This window comes from Haemaphysalis longicornis, unplaced genomic scaffold (assembly GCF_048455015.1).
Source record: "Haemaphysalis longicornis isolate Haplotype H1 unplaced genomic scaffold, Haemaphysalis longicornis Haplotype H1 scaffold_5, whole genome shotgun sequence".
NCBI lineage: Eukaryota > Metazoa > Arthropoda > Arachnida > Ixodida > Ixodidae > Haemaphysalis > Haemaphysalis longicornis.
The window spans coordinates 28,044,528-28,064,497 of record NW_027526385.1 but is presented as its reverse complement, the minus strand read 5'-3'; the positions used below and the strand labels follow the sequence as shown (position 1 = coordinate 28,064,497).

Below are 19,970 nucleotides of genomic sequence, written 5' to 3'. Positions count from 1 at the left end.
CGTAGGCCGGTCTCCTCTTGAACACCGGTTGCCATATATTCGGTGGCCATTCGCTTGCCGTAATTCGGCCGAGGACATCTAACCGAATGAAAAACGTATATTCTGGGGCCGTACGTCGGCCGGTATCCTTCATAACACTGGTTGCCCGAAGAAAACGAATATTCTACCGCCGGACGCGCGGTTCACCGTTGAAACAACGAATGCACGGCAGCCGCGCTCCGGCCGGTCTCCTTTCGAACACCAACTGCCGCAAGAATACGCATATTCTGTGGCCGGTCGCTAGCCGTGCTTCGGCCTGTTACCGCTTCCCGAAAAAAAAAACGGATGCCCTAGGGCCGTACTTCGGCCGTTCTCTTTCTCAACATCGGCAGCCGTAAGAGAACTGAATATCTGGCAGCCGGTTAGGTGCCGTTGTGCGTCCGGACACGGGCGGACGGAAAAATACCGAAGCGCTGGTTGCCGAATGTTGGCCGTTCAACGCATGATCAGTGGCTGCCAGAACCTGGATGCTGGCCGGACATGCCAGAAAGCGGCCATAGACGGGCCGGTCTTGGGGCACACTTTCTGTGCCGCCTCCAGCCTCCCTGACGCCATCTTCTTTTTGGCTTTGCCCTAGCGCATGTCCAAAGACCTAATGGTTCCATTTACCGTCGTAAGCTGCAGCTGCTGCTCAGCCTGTAGGTAACAAAATTTCCGGTTTTGTGTTTCCGGGGTTGCTGCTGCGCCTCCTATGAAGATTGACTTCATTATGCATGATTGAGGGTCGATGCAAAACTTGCAGGTGTGAAGGACCCGTTGGAGCTGCACCCTGCCGTGACTCTTGGCAATCTGGGCTTGGACTCCCTGATGAACGTTAGAGTGAAGCAGACTATTGAGCGAGACGGTGGACTGTCTTTGTCTGCCCAAGAGATCCGCGTGCTCACGTTCGACAGACTCCGCCAGATATCACAAGTGGCCATGCCAAATTTTTCTCTGTCCCCCTAATTTGTTTGAGTGTGTAACACGAACACAGCCGTAGGTATTTGTGACTTGCAAGCCGGAATGTTTTTTTTATCCCGAGGCAAAACATATAGGCTTAGCGGTGTGTGCATTTTAAAGAAAGTGCCTGAGCTTTTTTGTTGGTTGGTCATTCGACCCTTTCCAGAGAGCTGTAATTTTTTGGCTCAGGTGGTGCAATGACAGTTTGCCGTTGCCGCAAATGTGATTTAGGCTACAGTATAGCGTACACAAAAAATGTTGCACCCTGTGAAATGTCGCGGAACATTGCTTGCTCCATAAAAATTATTGAAATCTCGTGAAAAGCGAGGTGACTCTTGTGGTAACATGTTTGCTGAGAGCAAGCTGTTTTAATTCAATCACCCCTAATAGCATGATCACAGTAGCGAACAAAAGAATTAAAATTAATAGAAGTGTCAGTTGCTTGCACAAAATTGTGTACTTTGAGGTGATTGTAGCACGTCGAGAGAACAGCAATATTTTTAAGATATTTTGCTGTTAGCATAGCGGTTGTTGCAATCAATGTTGAAAAGACCACGTCAACAATACCTGACTTGGCAACAATGGACGCTTAGCCCTGTGTTGTTGCATCTGGAGCTTTGATTCGTAAGTAAAAATGCACACATTGACGCGAACACCCAACCTGTAAAAACTACGCTAATGTTGAAGCATTTCATATGTCAAAACTGCAAAAAAATAATGTGCATAGCGGTCTTCCCAAAATGCTTTTTAAGACGCATATCGGATGTAAATATTTAGCCTATCAGGTGTGTTCAAAACAATCTCTTGTGTTTCCTTAACACCGTTCAAACTTCCTTTCTCCTTTAACGTACACGATCAACATGACGAGAAGTGTTATATGGCAAAAATAAACATTTTGCCCATTGCATGATTCCAAAATTGCTTTTACTTTTACGATATCACTGATAAATAAATATGTCAGTCGTCAGCAGACTCTCTTGCGTTTTCTTACCCCCTTCACACATAATATGACCTGTGCATACATGACCAATGTGGCGAGAAGTGTGCTTCCTGAGATAAAAACTGCTTAATGAATACTACTAAAACAAATTAACGGCTACGAAGTTTTTAACGCCTATATCCCCGGTGGTCTCGCTTTCAGACTTCATTTCGAATGAGCCCACCATTTTGCACTTTATAGGGAGAGAGCCTGGTAAGTCTAAGAACCATTTTACCAGCAAAAAAGGCAAGGACCTTGGGAGAAGCAAACAGGACAATCGCTAGACTTCAACTGAACAGCTTTAGTTGGGACACGTAATATATGATAACGGTAACAGACAAAGCTAAAAAGAAAAAAAAAACCTTGCAAATGAAATGAAACAACATACAGTCATAGATGCATGCCACCTCACACTACCAAGCTACGTCGCGCGCATGTACCCTTGCAAGAAGCTTCGCTCTTTTGCCGCAACAATATGAAGGTACAGTATCCTCGGCCGAAAACTACCACATTTGCAGAATCTTTCTTTATTGGGATAGCTAAGGAATGGAACGCCCTGCCAGATACCATTGTTAGCATTCAGGATGCAGAAACCTTTTAAAATTCGCTGACAACCACAATTGAACCATAATAAATTCTCAGGTAACTTCCGAACGTACTTCACCTTTCTTTTTTTTTGTTGTTATGACCGCCCGTGCTATTTCTGGTATAATGGTTCCTAGTGTGATCTTCCTCGTACAGCGTGTATATTTTCGATTATTTGTGCTTGACAATGTTTTGTACCTTTGAAGTGGTATCTTTTGCAAGCGCAAAATGATTTCTTCCACAGTCCTCAAACAACAGTACCTGTTCCCCCTTCCTTTTTTTTGTTTCTTCCGCTTCAGTTATATCGTACAATTTTTATTGTTTTATTGTGTTGCACAACCAATTTTGCCTTTGCCAATGTCTTGCATACCACCCCTCATGTAATGTCCCTTCTCTTAAGGACCCTTCAGGAAAATAAAATAAATAAATAAATAAGTAAGCAAGGTAACCGTGGAAGAACGTTAGTATCCAAGTGAAGATTGCTATGTTTAAGAAATAACAGTTCATGTGATACAGTGTCGAAAGCCTTCCCAAAATCAAGAAATATGCAGTCCGCAATCGACCCGTGATCTAGAACCGAGTGAAGATGAGTGAAACATAAAAGCTGCGTTTCACATCAGAATGATTTTCTGAACCCGTGCTATGAATCACAGAAAAACGAACAACTCTCCAAAAAATTTGGCAACGCAAGAATAGATGAAGGGTTTCATGAGTTTGCAAGGAAAGCTTGGTAAGGGCACTGGGCAAAAATTGTACGGGAAATGTTTATCCCCAGACTTGTGGTAGGGAACACCCTCCCAATCTTCCAATCATTCGGTATTCAGCCAGTTCAAGCGATTGCGTGAACAGTTTTGTGAGAAAAATAGAACTATACTATTTTGTGTTGATGAGAAGTTTGGAGTTGATGTTGTCAACTGCGCATGATGTCGTAAGTTACTGTTTTTATTTAAATACAAAATTCCAGAAATGGCGAATGTAATTGGTTTCATAGCAAGTACCTCAAGAGGTTGGTATGCCGGACAAATGGTCACAGTAGATGTAGAGAACGCAGACGTAACACATCATTAAACTCTCCAGCACACTCATCACCAGGAACCGAAGCACCGCCTAGGGTTTCGGGAGTAATCGTTGAGTTATCCTCAATTTGGGTAATGATATTCCAGAATTGTCTGGCAACATTTATTAGCATACATGATAGCGTTGTGTTGAAAAATGGATTCCGAGCATCTTTCACTGCAACTTTGCACTGGGCGGTGGTTACCTTGTATGCATGCCATTGTGATTCGGAGTTTGCGGATCGGAAGAAGCGCGGTGCTTTTTGTTGCACCGTCTCATCAATCAGCGGTTGTAACATGCCGCCTGCCTTCTAAATGTGATCGTTTTAATCGGCACGAAGTCAATCAATAAAGACGCTGCTTTTCGCTTAAAAAAATTGCTCGTTTTGAGAAAGAGCTGCCGAGCAGTGGGCAAATTCACAATTTATTGCGTCATAAACTACCCTTTTGTAGTCCCGGATTGGCTTTGAGTTGTTTGTGCCGCGAAAAACAGGAAAATTTACTGTACAGTGCAGAACTAAATGGTCGCTATAACAAAGCTTCAAAGTTTCCTTAGCGCGGCTTTCTGTCGTACTTGTTCAGTTCAAGCAGATAGACACCGCCATTTTTTTCACGCATACTTGTTGAAGAGGCTGAGCAGAAGTTTGCCCGAACAATATACTACGGTGGCGAGGTCGTTACATTAGTCGCTAAAGTCAGCCAGGAGATAAACGATGCTCGCGAGAATCGTCTGCGCAGCACAGAAACCCCGCCACATCAACAAAACATATAAAAAAGCGGCACCGCCCAGTAAGGTAAAACTCCCAAAACTGGAGCCACTCATGTTCTGCGGAAGCAGCGATAGCTGGTGGCAGTTCCGAAAGCAGTTCGATCAAGTTATCAAAACAAACAGCGAGCTGACGTTGTTGCAGACGTTCGGCCACCTCAGAGCAACGGCGACTGCAGCGGCGGGAAATACCGTATTTACTCGATTCTAAGCGCCCCCCCCCCCCCTCCCCAACGATTCTAAACGCCCTCCCCAGGCAGCGCAGGACTGTTCGGCCTAAAACAGGCCGGTGTACTTTGGCCGGTGATTTTCTGTCCGGCCGTTTTCCCGCAGCCATGTTCGGCCCATGTCCAAATGTGGGCCTTTTGGCTGTATACGGCCGTACTCCCATGGGTGTCCAACGGCCAGTGTCCGTCGGCCAGTCGACCGGCTTACGGTCATACGGCCAGATTCCAGCCGTAGGGCTCCGGCCATTCCAAAGCCACCCGTGTACGGCCGAAGTACGGCCGCCGGATTACAGCCGAGATGCGGTCGTCGGACTCCAGCCGGACTAAAGCTACCGTAAATACGGCCGTGCTACGGGCATTGGAGTTCAGCCACAGTACGTTAACTGTACTGAGGCCGGTCAATGCATGTCGCGAAAGCAGATGACTCATTCGCGCAGTGCAGAAGCAGCTCAAACCCAGCATTTTGGGTCCAATGCAGCCACATGAAAGTGAGCTCGCGCGCAACCACCAGCCGTCAAGCTTTCATCGCAGCCTTGCTTAATTACCAGCCTCAGTTGACAGCAAAATTCATTTATTAAACAGTGCTCACAAATTGTCGTTCCTTTAATTGCTGTGCCTCTTTTACTGCCCAACCCAGAAAATATTCAGTTCTTTGTAGAGCTTGAATAGATGTATTGTCCAGGTCCTGATGTCGTCTGTGGGGCGGCTTACCTGTAATAAACGGGGAAAGAGGAGGGGGGGGGGGGAGCGCGGCGGAGGGCGCATACTTTAGTGGGTTGAATTTCAGAGAGATAAATTGCGCCGCTTTTAGCCAATTTCTTTTAGGGCAATATTCCGGAACACTTTCATGCTATGACTACATCAACTATTTTTATAACAGTTGCTTGACCAATTTTGCTGTATATAAAACCGGCGTGAATGCCTTTACGAAGCGTTTTGGTTCTCAACAAAACACTCAGGAGCATTTAATATAACTCCTTCACAAAAAAAGCATGTCCAGTTTTTGCCCATTTTTTTTTTGCAAAGCCATTTCTACTCGATCAACTTTTCTGATGATCTTGGGCAGGGCTGATCCTAAGAAGGAGCGAACAGGTACTTTCATTTTCAATCTATTTTAATTTTGTTTTCATGAGTATAGGTCCACACCACGTAATAGCCCAAAAGAACTTAATTTACTTCTAATGTCATACTACGTTCAAAAAATTCTAGACGCGTTGCGAATGACGCCCTGCTTCAGGTGGCTGCAGTTGTATACCTCTGTGATCACGCAAGGAAACGCGTAAAATTAGAGTTGCATAATTTGTTTCAAACCAATAACATAGCAATGGTATCATGCATACAGGAAACCTTGCATACTGCAACGAATAGGGCAATAAATATTTTATTGGTCAAAGTTGAATCCGTAGGGTTCTCAACCCGTCGGAGGCAAACTTGCGCCTCTGGAAGTTTATTTATTTATTTATTTATTTATTTATTTATCCAGTTATTTATTTTTATTCATTTATTTATTCATTGTTTTATTTATTTATTATTTATTTATTTCTTTATATTCATTTATTTATTCATTGTTTTATTTATTTATTTATTTGATGCCTGTTTGCCTTTGCATGCATTACAGAAGGGAGATACATAACACTAAGCATTAAATATGAGACAAAATAACAAAATAATTCTACAAAGCGCGCTTGAAATCGTCAATATAAACAGTTAATGCAATCATAGGTGGAAGATAATTACACTGCAGTATTGATGTAAAATAAAATGAATCGCGCAAGGCGCCACTTTTAAAGGAAAGTTTATAATTTGCTTTAAGCTAGCCGTCCCACTTTGCGATATGTAGAATGGCGCTTGGACATACTTCTCCCCTTCTACTTCAGTTTTCGAATGATAGATATTACGAAAAAAGTTCAACCTGTGGTTTCGTCTGTGATCTTTCACGTCCTGCCATTTCAGTTTACTTTTAATTTCTCTCATGCTAAGTTGAGCGTGACAATTACCTAATACGAATCGCACTGACATATTCTGTATGTTTTCGAGCGTATCAACCAGCTCTTTGGTGTAGGGATCCACGAAAACACATGCGTACTCCAAGATTGAGCGCACATGAGTGAAATACGGTTTTTATTTTCAGTTAGATGGAGGTTCACTGAAATTTCGTCTCAGAAAGACAAAAGCATATGCAGCCGTAACGTTTATGGTGTGAACCTGCCTATTTAACCTCTAACCCCTCCCTAAATAAACTCCTAGGTATTTATATTCCTCGGCCGTTGTCACAGCAGCATAATTTACGGTATACGTATTCAGTTGGAATGAAGGTTTTCTTGTAAAGGTGCCACGTTAGCACACTGTTTAACATCCAAAAACTTTTATGAATCAGCACACCAGGATGTTATTAAATTCGAATAAAACTGCAGGTATACGGAATCACGTTCATTCGCTATAGTCTGGTAAACTACACAGTACTTTTTAACAAAGTTATAGGGCCAATAGTAATAATAATGCAAAAACCGATTCATTCAGTTCATAGGACGAAATGTACTACGCAGAAGGGGATATGGAACACCATCATTTTCTTTTTTGCAGTCCAAGAATATACAGTCAACCACTGTAAGCTTATAAGAACCAAATCGTGCGTGAACTCAACAATCTGCGATGAGCAAGTAAATCCAGACAAAATCCGTGTTTGCTAGGATGCTGGCGATTATGTTTAACCAAATGAGTCATATCCCAAGAGTAGCTAAGCTCACCTTCAAACATCGGAACTAAATTAACAGCTAGGCTTCGTCAGCTACAAGGCTCTGTTGTTATCGCAAATTTAAAATAGTTTTTTTTCTAAATAGGCAGTCGTAAAATCCCATGAAGTAACATAGTGCAGGGCATGAAGTTGATCCTACCAATGCGCGAGCGAGTCTCTTCTACGAATATCACCAACAACATAGTGCAACATTGCTTGTCGCAGTTTAATTGTACGCAGGATAACTTGCGCTTTTGCTCGCACTTGCCTTTCTTTGGTGGGGAGTCCTTAACATGGTGGCGTTTTAGCTCCTGCGTGGTGGCCGCTAGCTCGACGCCCTTGAAGGCCAGTTATTCTGGTGAACAATCTTCATCTCGGATCGGACATCTCTGCCGGGTCGATGTCTCCAATGCTCTCCATTTCTTGAGGGGGCGAATATCCTCGAGCTGATGCGTCGACGAAGCCGGCGGCAGAGGCGCCGTAGCGGCGATGACTGGAGAGGCTTAGCTCACCCGTCGGTGTGGCACAGTCTTCTTGTGGCAATAAATGACATTTCGATGGCCTAGAACGTTCCCTGCTAATGTCCAGTGAGTCCTTGCACCTTGCCCGTTCACCGAGAACACTCATTACTGTTTGAGAAACGATGTTCGTTCATTTAAAACGTAGAAACACGGAGCGGATGAAAAACGCGTCCCCGTCGTTCGGCTCCCTAACGGCTTTTTCTGCCCCCAGGAAAAAACCAGTCGGTCTCCTTCCAAACGCGTCTTTGCATAAATTCTCGGCGCCCAGGCGCTTGCCGTTGTTCGGCTGTATTCCGTTTGCCGAAAAAACGACGTATAACCAGATACCTTACGTAGGCCGGTCTCCTCTTGAACACCGGTTGCCATATATTCGGTGGCCATTCGCTTGCCGTAATTCGGCCGAGGACAGCTAACCGAATGAAAAACGTATATTCTGGGGCCGTACGTCGGCCGGTATCCTTCATAACACTGGTTGCCCGAAGAAAACGAATATTCTACCGCCGGACGCGCGGTTCACCGTTGAAACAACGAATGCACGGCAGCCGCGCTCCGGCCGGTCTCCTTTCGAACACCAACTGCCGCAAGAATACGCATATTCTGTGGCCGGTCGCTAGCCGTGCTTCGGCCTGTTACCGCTTCCTGAAAAAAAACGGATGCCCTAGGGCCGTACTTCGGCCGTTCTCTTTCTCAACATCGGCAGCCGTAAAAGAACTGAATATCTGGCAGCCGGTTAGGTGCCGTTGTGCGTCCGGACACGGGCGGACGGAAAAATACCGAAGCGCTGGTTGCCGAATGTTGGCCGTTCAACGCATGATCAGTGGCTGCCAGAACCTGGATGCTGGCCGGACATGCCAGAAAGCGGCCATAGACGGGCCGGTCTTGGGGCACACTTTTAAATGCAGAGCATTTCAGTAACTCACGATGTCACCCGCGTTGGCGTCCGTAGTCCGCGTCCGCATCGCTCCCCCTACACTATATACAAAAATAATACTTGCCGGCGCCAGGTTTCGATCCTACGACTCTGCGGGCGGAACACAAGGTGCACGGTACTCCACCAACTGAGCCACAAAGCCGACACAGAACGGAAGGTTACGAACGTGCCTTATATCCTTAACTCATTCAACCGTCGGCCAGAGGTGCGCCCTCTCCCCCGCGTCCTCCTCGCCTTCTCTCCGCTCGCAACGCCCTCTCTCGCCGCGTTCGGTTCGGGCGCACAACAGGTGGGGACGTGCGCAACACCCTCTCTCGCCGCGTTAGGTTCGCGCGCAAGAACAGGTGGGGCGCTCGCATCGCGCTCTCTCGCCGCGGTCGGTTCGCGCTTAAACCACATATGTCGTTCGCGCGCGCTGCGGTCGCTAACATCTGTGGCGTGATCGTGACGTCAGCATCACGCGTTCGCGTGGTGGCGATTTCGGCGCTATAACACTCTCTCGCGAGGGGCATTGGATTGGATTCGATTGGATTGGCTTGGATTTGCTTGGATTGGATTGGATTAAAGTGGATTGTGTTGGATTGTGTTGCGTCATAGCCGCGCCACGTTGCGTCATAGCCGCTCCACGTTGCGTCATAGCCGCGGCAGGGGGTTCACGGCACGTTTCACCATCGACTTCATCGACAATGTCTACGCTGGAAGACAACAATTACAACAACAACAACCAGTATGTAATCCATACGACTTGCAGGCGCGCCCCCCCGCAGAAATGCTCTGCATTTGATCGTGCCCCTCGCGAGGGGGATGTTTTTTTTGCTATCTGTGCCGCCTGGGTCCTCTACGTTCAGGGAAAATTGAGAAGAGAAAGTTTGCTTTCGAATCTAAACACCCTCTTTTCTAAGCAACCGTCGCAAGGTGTATTTCAGACGCGTGGAAGCAGGCTTGAGTTGACGTTGCGGCCAAGTAATTTATGCAGCTTTCAATTACAAACCACTTCAACGGAACATAAGACGACCTGCTCGGGGACAGTGAAAGCGGCGCCCAAGCGGCACAACAGACTTAAATTGCAGTGAGGTTGACTGGGTATCATACGAAAGCGGCTGGTTCACTGTCTGTGCGTATTTTTTAGTTTAATATTGGTCAAATAAAACATTATTCCTTGCACCCGTGTCGTCGAAGTGCGACCGCAAACAAAAGTTGCGGGAGGGGGGGGGGGCAACAAGACGTAAAGGTTTTTCCAATTGTAGCGCCACCCTCACTTTGGGCATCGTTATCTTGGAGCTAGCCCTCATGAAAACGGACGTTGAGTTTTAATAGACCCCCTATTGAGTTCCTATAGAGTCAATAAAAAGTCTATTAAAACTCATCGCTTATAGACTGTGCTCTCTAAAAAGTCAACAAAGTGTGTATTGCACAAACTCAACCAACATTTTATTGCCTTCAAGGCACTGAATTTTAATACACTTCATATTGCGTTTCTATAGAGTAGACCAAATCTCCCATCTTAAATTCTGTGGCCAATATGAAATCAATTAATTGTTTATAACAAAAATTCAACATGAATGTTATTGCCTTCACTATATTGAGTTTTAACAAACTCTCTATTGCCTTTCTATAGGGTCGATCGAACTCGTAATGTGTGGACTGTGGTCATTAGACAGGCAATAAACTTTTTATAACGAAGACGCAGCAAGCATCTTATTGCCTTCATTATATTTATATTCAATAGACTCTGTATTGGGTTTCGATTGCCCATCTACGGAGGTCTGGTAGCTTATCGGTGCATATATGTGGGCTGCTATTGCGCCGCCTGCCCCGCCTCATCAACCAAGATCGCGCGATGGACGTCCCATGACTACGTCTTGGGAGCACTTGGTAGTGGTGGCGCCTGGGCTGGCGGATATCACGGCCGGACAGTTCGAGCCCCTACAAAGCTCCTCTGTTAAAACTTGCCAGAAAACCTGACTCACAAGAAACAGGATATTACGACTATACTCAATAAGAACTTTATAGAAAGCTAATAGAAATATAGTTAATAAAAACTCATCAGACATTCTGTTCACACTTAGCTCATATGCGACAGGTTGTGATGACTGGGAACTATAACAGTTTTATAGAAATCTAATTGAGATAAATTTAATAGAAACCCGTTAGAAAATCTATTTCAGAGCTGTCTCACACGCAACAGGTTGTTACGACCATTCTCAAACATAATTTTAAGAAAGCTAATGCTGGCAAATTTAACAAAAACTCATAAAAAGTCTATTCAAACTTTATTCACACGCAACAGGATGCTAACTATAACCAATAAGGATTTTATAAACAATTAATTGCCATAAATTTTATTAAAATCCGCCAGAAACTGTATTCAAACCTGACTCCCATGCAACAGGCTGTTGCGACTGTACTCAGTAAGAATTGCATAGAAAACTTACTGAATTTATTTTATATAAACCCCATAAGAAACTCATAAGGAACTGCATTCAGAGCCGATAAGGTCTACTTACTTGGCTCTATAGACTCTTTTAATTAAAACGCAGTAGCCAATTTCTAATAGAAAATCAATAGAAATATTCTATAGAATGTTGACAAAAAGTTTATAAAACTCTTTTGAGCAATCTCTATAACAAGTTTATTAAATCCTGGTAACCATTTTTATGAGGGAAGGGGGGCTTAGAATCGAGTAAATACGGTATATCCAAGTGGTTTCTCCGACAGCGCTATGCTACGAGGACGCTATGTAGTTGCTCAAATCCCGCTTCTGCGATAATGAGGGGCTTGTACAAGCGTTAAAGCATACGTGTTACAGAGCTGGCTGCTGGAGCAGTGAAGAGAGAGAGAGAATGCTCTTTAATGTGAACTGGTGAGGTCAGCCCTGCTAGGGACAAGGCTTGCTACACCAGATGGAGCAGTGAAGCATATTAAGAGATCGCGGCAGAGACGGGACAAAAAAGAGGACACACAGGACTAGCGATGGATCTGACAAAGAAATTCTACTGAAGCCTGGAAGACGTACAGTGCGCTCGATTTCTCGTGTGGTCGTGTGATTGGCTGTCCGAGTCATTTTTCGTAACGTGTCCGAGTCATTTTTCGCGTGATTGCCCGCAGGCAATCACGCGAGACCGCAGAAGAAATCGAGCGCACCGAAAGTTATGCGGCGCTCGGTACGCTTTGCCGTTGAGTGCCCTCTTCTTTGTCTGAGCTCTACAACGCTGTTTTAATATGTTCCACTGCTTATACAACATACATTCGGAAGCTTTTAAACACCCAGACGGTGGGCATCATGAACGGCGTGAGTAGGCTTCCGTGGACAATGCGACACCCTCTTGTCTCACCCAAGATGGTTGGAAGCACCTGACCAAAATAACAACGCGTTCTAGGCGCTGCTCTTCCCCATATTATAACGTTAGCTGCCGAAAGAAATACTCCTCATCTTAAAGGTACACTCAAGACAAGAAGAAAGTTGGTTCAGGCGAAGGCTCAACTGCCCCGTAGCCCTCTCAGCATTTTGCCGTCGGTGAAATACGCTTTAATAGCGGACAAAGTACCCATTTAAAAACGAGTTTCTCTCTTGTACCCCTCTCATTTTCGTGGCTTTTAACTTGACGGAAACAGTGACCCAAAGTGAGTGGGGCAGTGGTGTGGTCTCGCAGTACAACAAAAACGAACCAAGTGAAGTATCCTACCCAGGGCCGCTACGCCGAACCTCAATAACCATCGCAACCGCTAGCGGCGCCCAGGCTTGGCGTCTTCAGAATGCAGGCACGACTTGAATTACACCTGTGCATTTATAACTGCCTATGACGTATGAAAGGTATTTCTGGCAAACATATTACGTGTCATTTTAAGGGACTGGGTGCACGCTTCTGGTTCGTTAGGTGACTCTTGGCAACTCCGGTCAGCCGCTGTTTTCGTCATCTCTCCTGGGCGACTGATAGCTTCATTTTGTATTACTAACGCCAATATTTTAAAGGTACTGCAACAGAGACTGGTAAGTTCGTTTCCTGGGGATGCCAGACAATTGCGATCGACTTCGGATTTTTTTTTAGTTTCCATCTAGACAGAACAACCCCAAAACAGCGAGCAACGGAAACATTGGTGCAGCATGTTCTAGTGAAGGAAGCAAATCTCGGCACAGGAAAAAACCAGCGCGAAATCATAAGGAGATTGCAACAGGAGCAGTGACGGCGTCTGCACTTCGAAAACTTCATGCCTTTCACTAGGTAAATTAAAGAGACGCGAAGGTTTAGAAGACTGGCCCAACTTGGATGCAAAACCGCACCTTTCGGGACCTATAAACGACAACAAGAGTAGATGCAAAACGTACAAATGATATCCGATGTCATTCGTAGTGACACTGCAGCAAACAACGCGGATTAGTGCTTGTTTTTATGCATAGGAAAGAACCACGAGCCTGCAACTTTCAATAAAACACGAGTCGTCATGAAGACGTCTTGAAATAGCTTGAAACATCTCACCACAGCTCCGTGTACGCTAAGTCTTGTGAAGTATACTGCGAGCAGTTTCAAGAAGCTTATTTGTAAACGTTTCCAAGATGTCTTGGTGAGAAAATCATATTTTGTGCGCTACACTAAGACGTCTTAATAACACCTTAAACCTGCCACATTGAATCTTACTTTTTTCTATACATTAGTTTGGTATACCTGTATTTCAAGCACTTTTTTAAAATTTTCTTTTTAAACTGTGCCCCTTAGGGACGTGCATCGTGCTATGCGGGCAGCAAGCGCCTGACGCGCGCTTCAAAGGGACCCTGAAGTGATTTGTAAACATTGCGGGATTACTAGCGCAAATTGTAGTCCGAACTCCATAGGCCACGTTCCGACCATTCTGAGCGCGTTTGCGCGAATTTATTTAGTACAAAAAATTTTCACGATCTTCCCGTAGAAGAGCCCTGAGTAGTATGCGAAGCAGCCATGGCGTCGACTGAAGTTCCCATTAGTTCAGGTGCGCGAGCCCTCGCTGCATCAGCAGTAGCTTCTTGGCGGCTTTGACGTTTCCTTTCGGCTTCGCGAGCACGAAGCTCGGGATCGGCCTGTCGCCGATGCCGTTTCGGGGCAGTGGCTCGAGCCCTCTTCTCCGCGGCGCTGACACTGGCGTTGACGCTGACTCGTCGCGGCGTTGCGGCAGGAGAATGAGGGGAGCAGAATGGGTCATTCATACCGCGGAGCTACAGTGGCGCCCCCAGCGAGTATGCAGCGGCTACCGCTGGTGTTGCCATTCGTTGCGCAATCCCGGAGAGGAAAGGAGCGTCGGAGAGGAGAGGAGGAATGCTTCGCATACTACTCATGGTTCCCCTACGGGAAGATGACGACGGTGGTTGAACGCGAAGTTATCTCATGATGGATCTTCGGTTGGCCAATCCCTAGGGGCATCCTGCCACAACCATCATCAGCGGGAACTACTCACGGTTCCCCTACTTGAAGATACGATGGTGGTTGAACGCGACGCTATCTCATGATGGATTCTTTGGTTGGCCAGTCCCTAGGGGCATCCTGCCACAGTCATCATCAGCGGTGCCTGGCCAGGCATGCGCAGCAGGGGTGTGCTACTCACGGTTCCTCTACGGGAAGATGACGACGGTGGTTGAAAGCGAAGCTATCTTGTTATGGATTCTTTGGTTGGCCAATCCCTAGGGGCATCCTGCCACAATCATCATCAGCGGTGCCAGGCCAGGCATGCGCAGTAGGGGTGTGGTACTCAGGGTTCCCCTACATGAAGATTACGACGGTGGTTGAACTCGAAGCTATCTCGTGATGGATTCTTTGGTTGGCCAATCCTTAGGGGTATCCTCCCACAATCATCATCAGCGATGCCTGGCCAGCCATGCGCAGTGGGGGTGTGGGGAGGGACATAACCCCGACAATAAGATGCTCCGCATCTAAAATCAATTCGGAAATGCTGTCCTCTTTTCTCGATCCTCACCCATTTTCTGCGCCGTTGTCGTGTGACGTCAGGAGGAGATGACTTGGCTTGACTTCAACTACTGTATGGCTCGCCGACCTCCCGACAGAGTCAGTCGGCCCAGCGCTTTGTCCGCCGGCCGCCGACGGGTCGCCGCAATTCGCTCGCTCAGTTGAAACAAAGCCACGACACGTTTGTGAATGGAAGAATGTGCCTTTCTTTACTTTGTTAGTTTTCACGCTGTATTTAGCTCCAAGTCAAGGACGCTCTACGCAAGCGCTGCACAAGCGCACATGCGACGCTTCGCTGACTGGTACGCTAGTAGGAAAATCCAAGGCCACTTGAAGGCGGGAGAAGAGTCAGTGAAGTCAATACAGGTACTAAGGATATAAAATCAACTGATACTTTTAACTAGGGATGACTAGGAGCTTTTTTGCACTGGGAGAACAAGCACCACGGTCAGCAGCATAACCACACATCTGGGAACGGTTTTTCGTCTAAGAAATGCAATTACTAGACCTGAGATATTGTGGAAATTTGGGGGACGCTTACTGCACGAGCGCTATGCAATAAATAGTCACCTAAGCTGCTTGAAATGCTAAATTATATAAACGTGTAAACTGGTCTTACATTATATACCATATATTTCCAACGCTTGCTGCGCTGGCCCGGGGCCTTCTGGTCTGGAGCGCTACGTATGTTATTTTGCAAGTCACAAGTTTGAATCCCCTAGGGTACGTTGTTTTTTTGTTGTTTTTTTGTAAGTTGACTTTTTCGTTTTCCGCAGATGTTTCCTCTACTGAGTTCACCATTTATGGGCCGTAAAGTTCCCTGCTCCACATACTAGTTCACAAAACGCGTGCAGGCTGACACTGACGCGCTAGCGAGTTCTTGTTGGCGTGCTGTTGCCGTAAGCACCGACTGCTTGCGGGCAGCGGGCACAGGCCAGAGTCAACAGACCCTTGGCCTGGTGCGAACACGCTTTTTACGATACAGGCATGAATGAGGCAAGCTACAAATATGGGAGAAAACTGCATGGTATTTGAGCGTCTGTGGTGACGCGGAGGGCGTTCATCCACTGCGTAGGCCTCGGATAGTGATTGCTACGATTCCAATCAGCCCTGAGGGGCTTATCTTAGGCATTTTACAGCCGAAAACATGGCAGAAGCGTGGTACGGCGATCACTGAGATATCCGGAATGTCCATCCAATGATGCCGTCGGATGTAAAGCATGTTGTTTTACAGAACCGAAACCGAAACTTGTTTGATTGCTACACCTTGGACATCGTGCAATCAAAGTGCGTCCCCTCCCGTCGTCACAGCCTTTGGTTGGTGCGGCCGCCGCAGACCGCGCATGGTAGTTTTTCTTTATTCGGTCTTTGTAAAATAATTACCGACTTATCAACCGGATAAACGATGAAAAGTGTGTTAATTTTGAGCCAGTCTACTCAGTGCAAGCAAAACCAGGAGCTTGACAAATTCACTTCAGTGCCCCGTTAGGGGACTATGAAGACAAACACAAGTTTGGTTGATTCGATAGATTGCCTTGTTAGAATAGCTGTCATTTTCTGACCGATATTCTAATAAGGCAATCTCTCCACTGAACCACACTTCCAAAACGGACCCTCTTCTCCGGTATTCAGACGTCCTGAAACATTATAGGCTCGGCAGAAGAAAATGTCCACCACCTCATCCTCGGTTAACCAGAGAAGAAGCCACCACTCTTCATCGATTGCAGACGAATTCTTATCCCCACAGCACCCTCCTCCATTCCATCTGCCCGAAACACATGATTTAAAGAGAGAACTGAAAATTTGACATAAAATGTTTAATTTCTCAGTGAAAAAGCATCGTTTGCTACCGGACAAACACTGCGGGCACTATAAAACACTAAATCTTTCTACTAAAAAAAACTGTTCTTTTCCTGCATGGCCCCTTTAAGTGGGGAGGAGATTAAATTAGGGTATGGATATACCATGGTACAACTTACGAAGCAAAACAAGTGGGGGCGAATGGCACATTTTTTCACGCCACATATTAAGCTAACACTTCTCTGGCTCAAACAATGAACTAAGTCATTCAACCGTAAATAGTCGTGACAACGGAAATTATTTCCTCTAAGAAAGGCTCGCAGTGTTGACTGAAGCAGACTACCAAATTCCAGTGCTATCAGAAATAACTCGTTGCTTCGTTGCATCTCGGTGTGCCGAAGCTACGCACTTGGGTTTCATAGAGTGCGTGAGAACGCATGAACACAGTACTAAGGGTTGGACCGTGGTAGGGAAGCGTCTGTAGGAGCGCAACTCCAATCCGAAGGGTTTACAGCCGTACCGAAGCAAGCATAAAAATGCGCTCTAATGATGTTGTTTGAATGTTAATGACGCAAGGCCAACTAGGCCAAAAAGCGCCAAGAAAGTGTGTTGAAGAATAGGTGAGAACCAAAATTGGTTGGAGGGAACACAAATAAAATCGATTAGAGACTATGAGCACGACTGGTGTACAGGGCCAGGATGAAGACCAAGAGTGGTTAAAAGATAAATAAGGTGGCTAGTGTATAGGACCAGGGGTAAACGTATATAGGTGGTATGAGGTGAGCTGTAAGAAGTGAACCTCGGACATAAACTAAAAGGGGAGCTGAACAGCAAACTTGTCATGTTCTCCTAAAAAGTATGACGGATGTAATGGAATATGTTGTCTGTAGAGTTATCTGAAATGTTCGCGTGGTGTAATGTCGAGTGCATTGCATTGAATGAGGATGTGTATCATGGAGAGGCCCTCCCTACACCTGCTACGCAGGGGTCTTGGAGGTAGTGCGAGTGCGTTACATGTGTATGGCCTATCCGTGACCTAGCTAAGGTAACTTCAATGTGCCTGTTGTGTGAGTCAGTAGTGTATTGTCCCAAGTGTGATTTTATTACGTGTAGTTTGTTGTCTGTCTGTTCGCTCCAGTCAGCTTGCCAAGTTTTTCGGAGTTGCTGCCTTATGTGTGCCTTGAGGTCTGTGTAAGGTAGTGTTGTTATGCTCACTGTGTTTTGAAGTGCAGCATTGGCAGCCATTTCATCCGAGAGTCTATTTCTGCCAATGCCAGAGTGGCCTGGCACCCAACACACATCACCCCAAGGTTTGAAGAAAAAGCTATCATAATTGATTTGAAGACAAGATTAACGACACGGTTTTTCGATGACTTTCCGGATGACAATGCATGGACTACGCTCAGCGAATCTGTATAGATGAAGGATTTAGGTATATGATGTTCAACTATGTGACTTACAACCAGAAAAATGTCATGTGCCTTTGTCGTAAAAATACTTGTATTTACATTCATGGTTATACTTATTTTAAAATTGGGTCCATGCGCAGCACAGGACACCACAGTAAACGTTTTAGATGCATCACTGCAAAACTCTGCAGCCCTGTATTTATCTTGCAAAGACATGAAGTGCTGTAAAATCCCACTTCTTGGCGTCCTGTTCTTATTGTATTGTAAGAAAGACAAGTCACATGACCCAGGACGAAGATGCCATGGTGCTATAAGATAAGTGTGAGATTATTTGAATGTGTCTAAAAACGAGACATCATGAATACTCACCTCGGCCCTCACTCTCTGTGAGAAGGGAACAGAAATTGATGGACGGTTTAAAAAGAGTTGAGTTGTGGATGTATCATTAAAAACCTGTTTAAAAAGATGGTTGTTCATTGACAAAATTTTTAAGGCATATAACAAGTGAACATAGGTTCGCTGGTGTGATAAGCAACATTTATCACGCTCTGCGTAAAGACTCTTTACAGGGCACATACGGAATGCGCACCAAGAGAGGCCACGCTCCAAGTGAAGCACTGGGTCGAGCATTTTAAGTGCTATTTTTGTGGCTGACCCGTACACAACACTCCCATAGTCTAATCACGACCCCACTAGGCTGGTAAAAATAAGTAAGAGTACTTGCTTGTCCGTTCCATAGGACTGGTGTGATAAGATTTTAAGAATGTTGATAGCCTTCAGACATTTATGTTTCAGTTGTTTGATGTGACGGATGACCGTAAGTTTTTTATCCAACACCACACCTAAAAACTTGTGTTCCTTCCTCACAGAAATCTAAACCCCATTAAGGGTAATGTCTGGGTCCGGATGGCTCCACGCTTCCTAGAGAAGACTGTGATGAAGTGCCCGTATACGAAGAGGAAGAGGAGACGGAGCGCGCGGCTGCAATGAGTGCGTGCAAAAAAAATCGAACCAGGCCGGTGATCAGGGGACGCCTGTGACGCGCTGGGCTTGAGAGCGCGGCCCTGTGATAGTTTCGGGGAAGACCCGGAGCGCGACCGCTGCTGTTCTCGAGAGCCGTCCGCCGCTGATCCCGATAACCCGTGGGCTGGCCGTGCCTGGAGCTAGTGACGCGCTGGGCGAGGGAGCGCGGGTCCGGATTCACCTGGAGGTGGAACCCTCCGCTCACACCCGCTGCTACGCCCTCGAGCCGTGACTCATCGGAAAGGTCGACGATGCCTTCCCGACGTCCCGCACCTGGTTACGACGGGGCCTAGAACCGCTCATCGAGCCAGCCTCGCCGTGACGTCCTCGTCGACTTCGCACGCATCGGGACTTCAACACCGCGAGGGGCTGCGACAAAACCCCGTAGAACGTTTGCTTTCTTTATTGCAGACATTTCCGTTAGCCTCTTGCCTTTTTTAACGCTTATATCTTTCGTCTCGCGTACTTGCTTTCGTGCCCTAACTTCTGCTTCTTTCATGGCATGCATAAAGCAACGTTTACTTGCGCACGCACTGGCCACTGACTCGTGACTTTCACGCCAATCCTGTGCCCATACATTACAAAGACAACACAGGTGCTTTTTTCTGGGTTAAGTTTAAAACCGTTCTTTTCTGCCCAGCTGGCACGTTTTTTGTCACCGAGCTGGACTTGACACTCAGAGATGGACGTATTGCATGATGTAAAAGATACCTGGACGTCGTCTACATACATTGAATAAGAGGTGGCAATGCCTTCCCGAGGGAGTTCATCTTAACTATGAACAGAGTGCAGCTTAGAACTCCACCTTGCGGGACACCGTTTTTTTGCACATGAACCCTTTAGAGTGCTCTACCAACTCTCACGCGAAATCTTCTTTCGGACAAATAACTAGCAAGAGTGTTCATCATGTTGCCTGAGACACCAAATGACTTCAGGTCACTGAGGATCCTGTAGCGCCAGGAAGTGTCATAGGCGTTCTCAAGGTAAAAAAACACCATTCTGCAAAACTGTTTATGCATAAACCCATCC

At 46.1% G+C, this 19,970-nt stretch overlaps 1 protein-coding gene across 1 annotated transcript in view; it reads left to right on the top strand.

The window, feature by feature from the left end:
- Positions 1 to 2,822, top strand: part of LOC144138000 (fatty acid synthase-like) — an 87,254-nt gene extending 84,432 nt beyond the window's left edge. The window contains exon 25 of the mRNA XM_077670031.1: positions 782 to 2,822. Coding sequence (XP_077526157.1) covers positions 782 to 984 — 203 coding nt within the window. The 3' untranslated portion in view covers positions 985 to 2,822. The remainder of the gene's footprint in view (positions 1 to 781) is intronic.
- Positions 2,823 to 19,970: the final 17,148 nt, after the last annotated feature.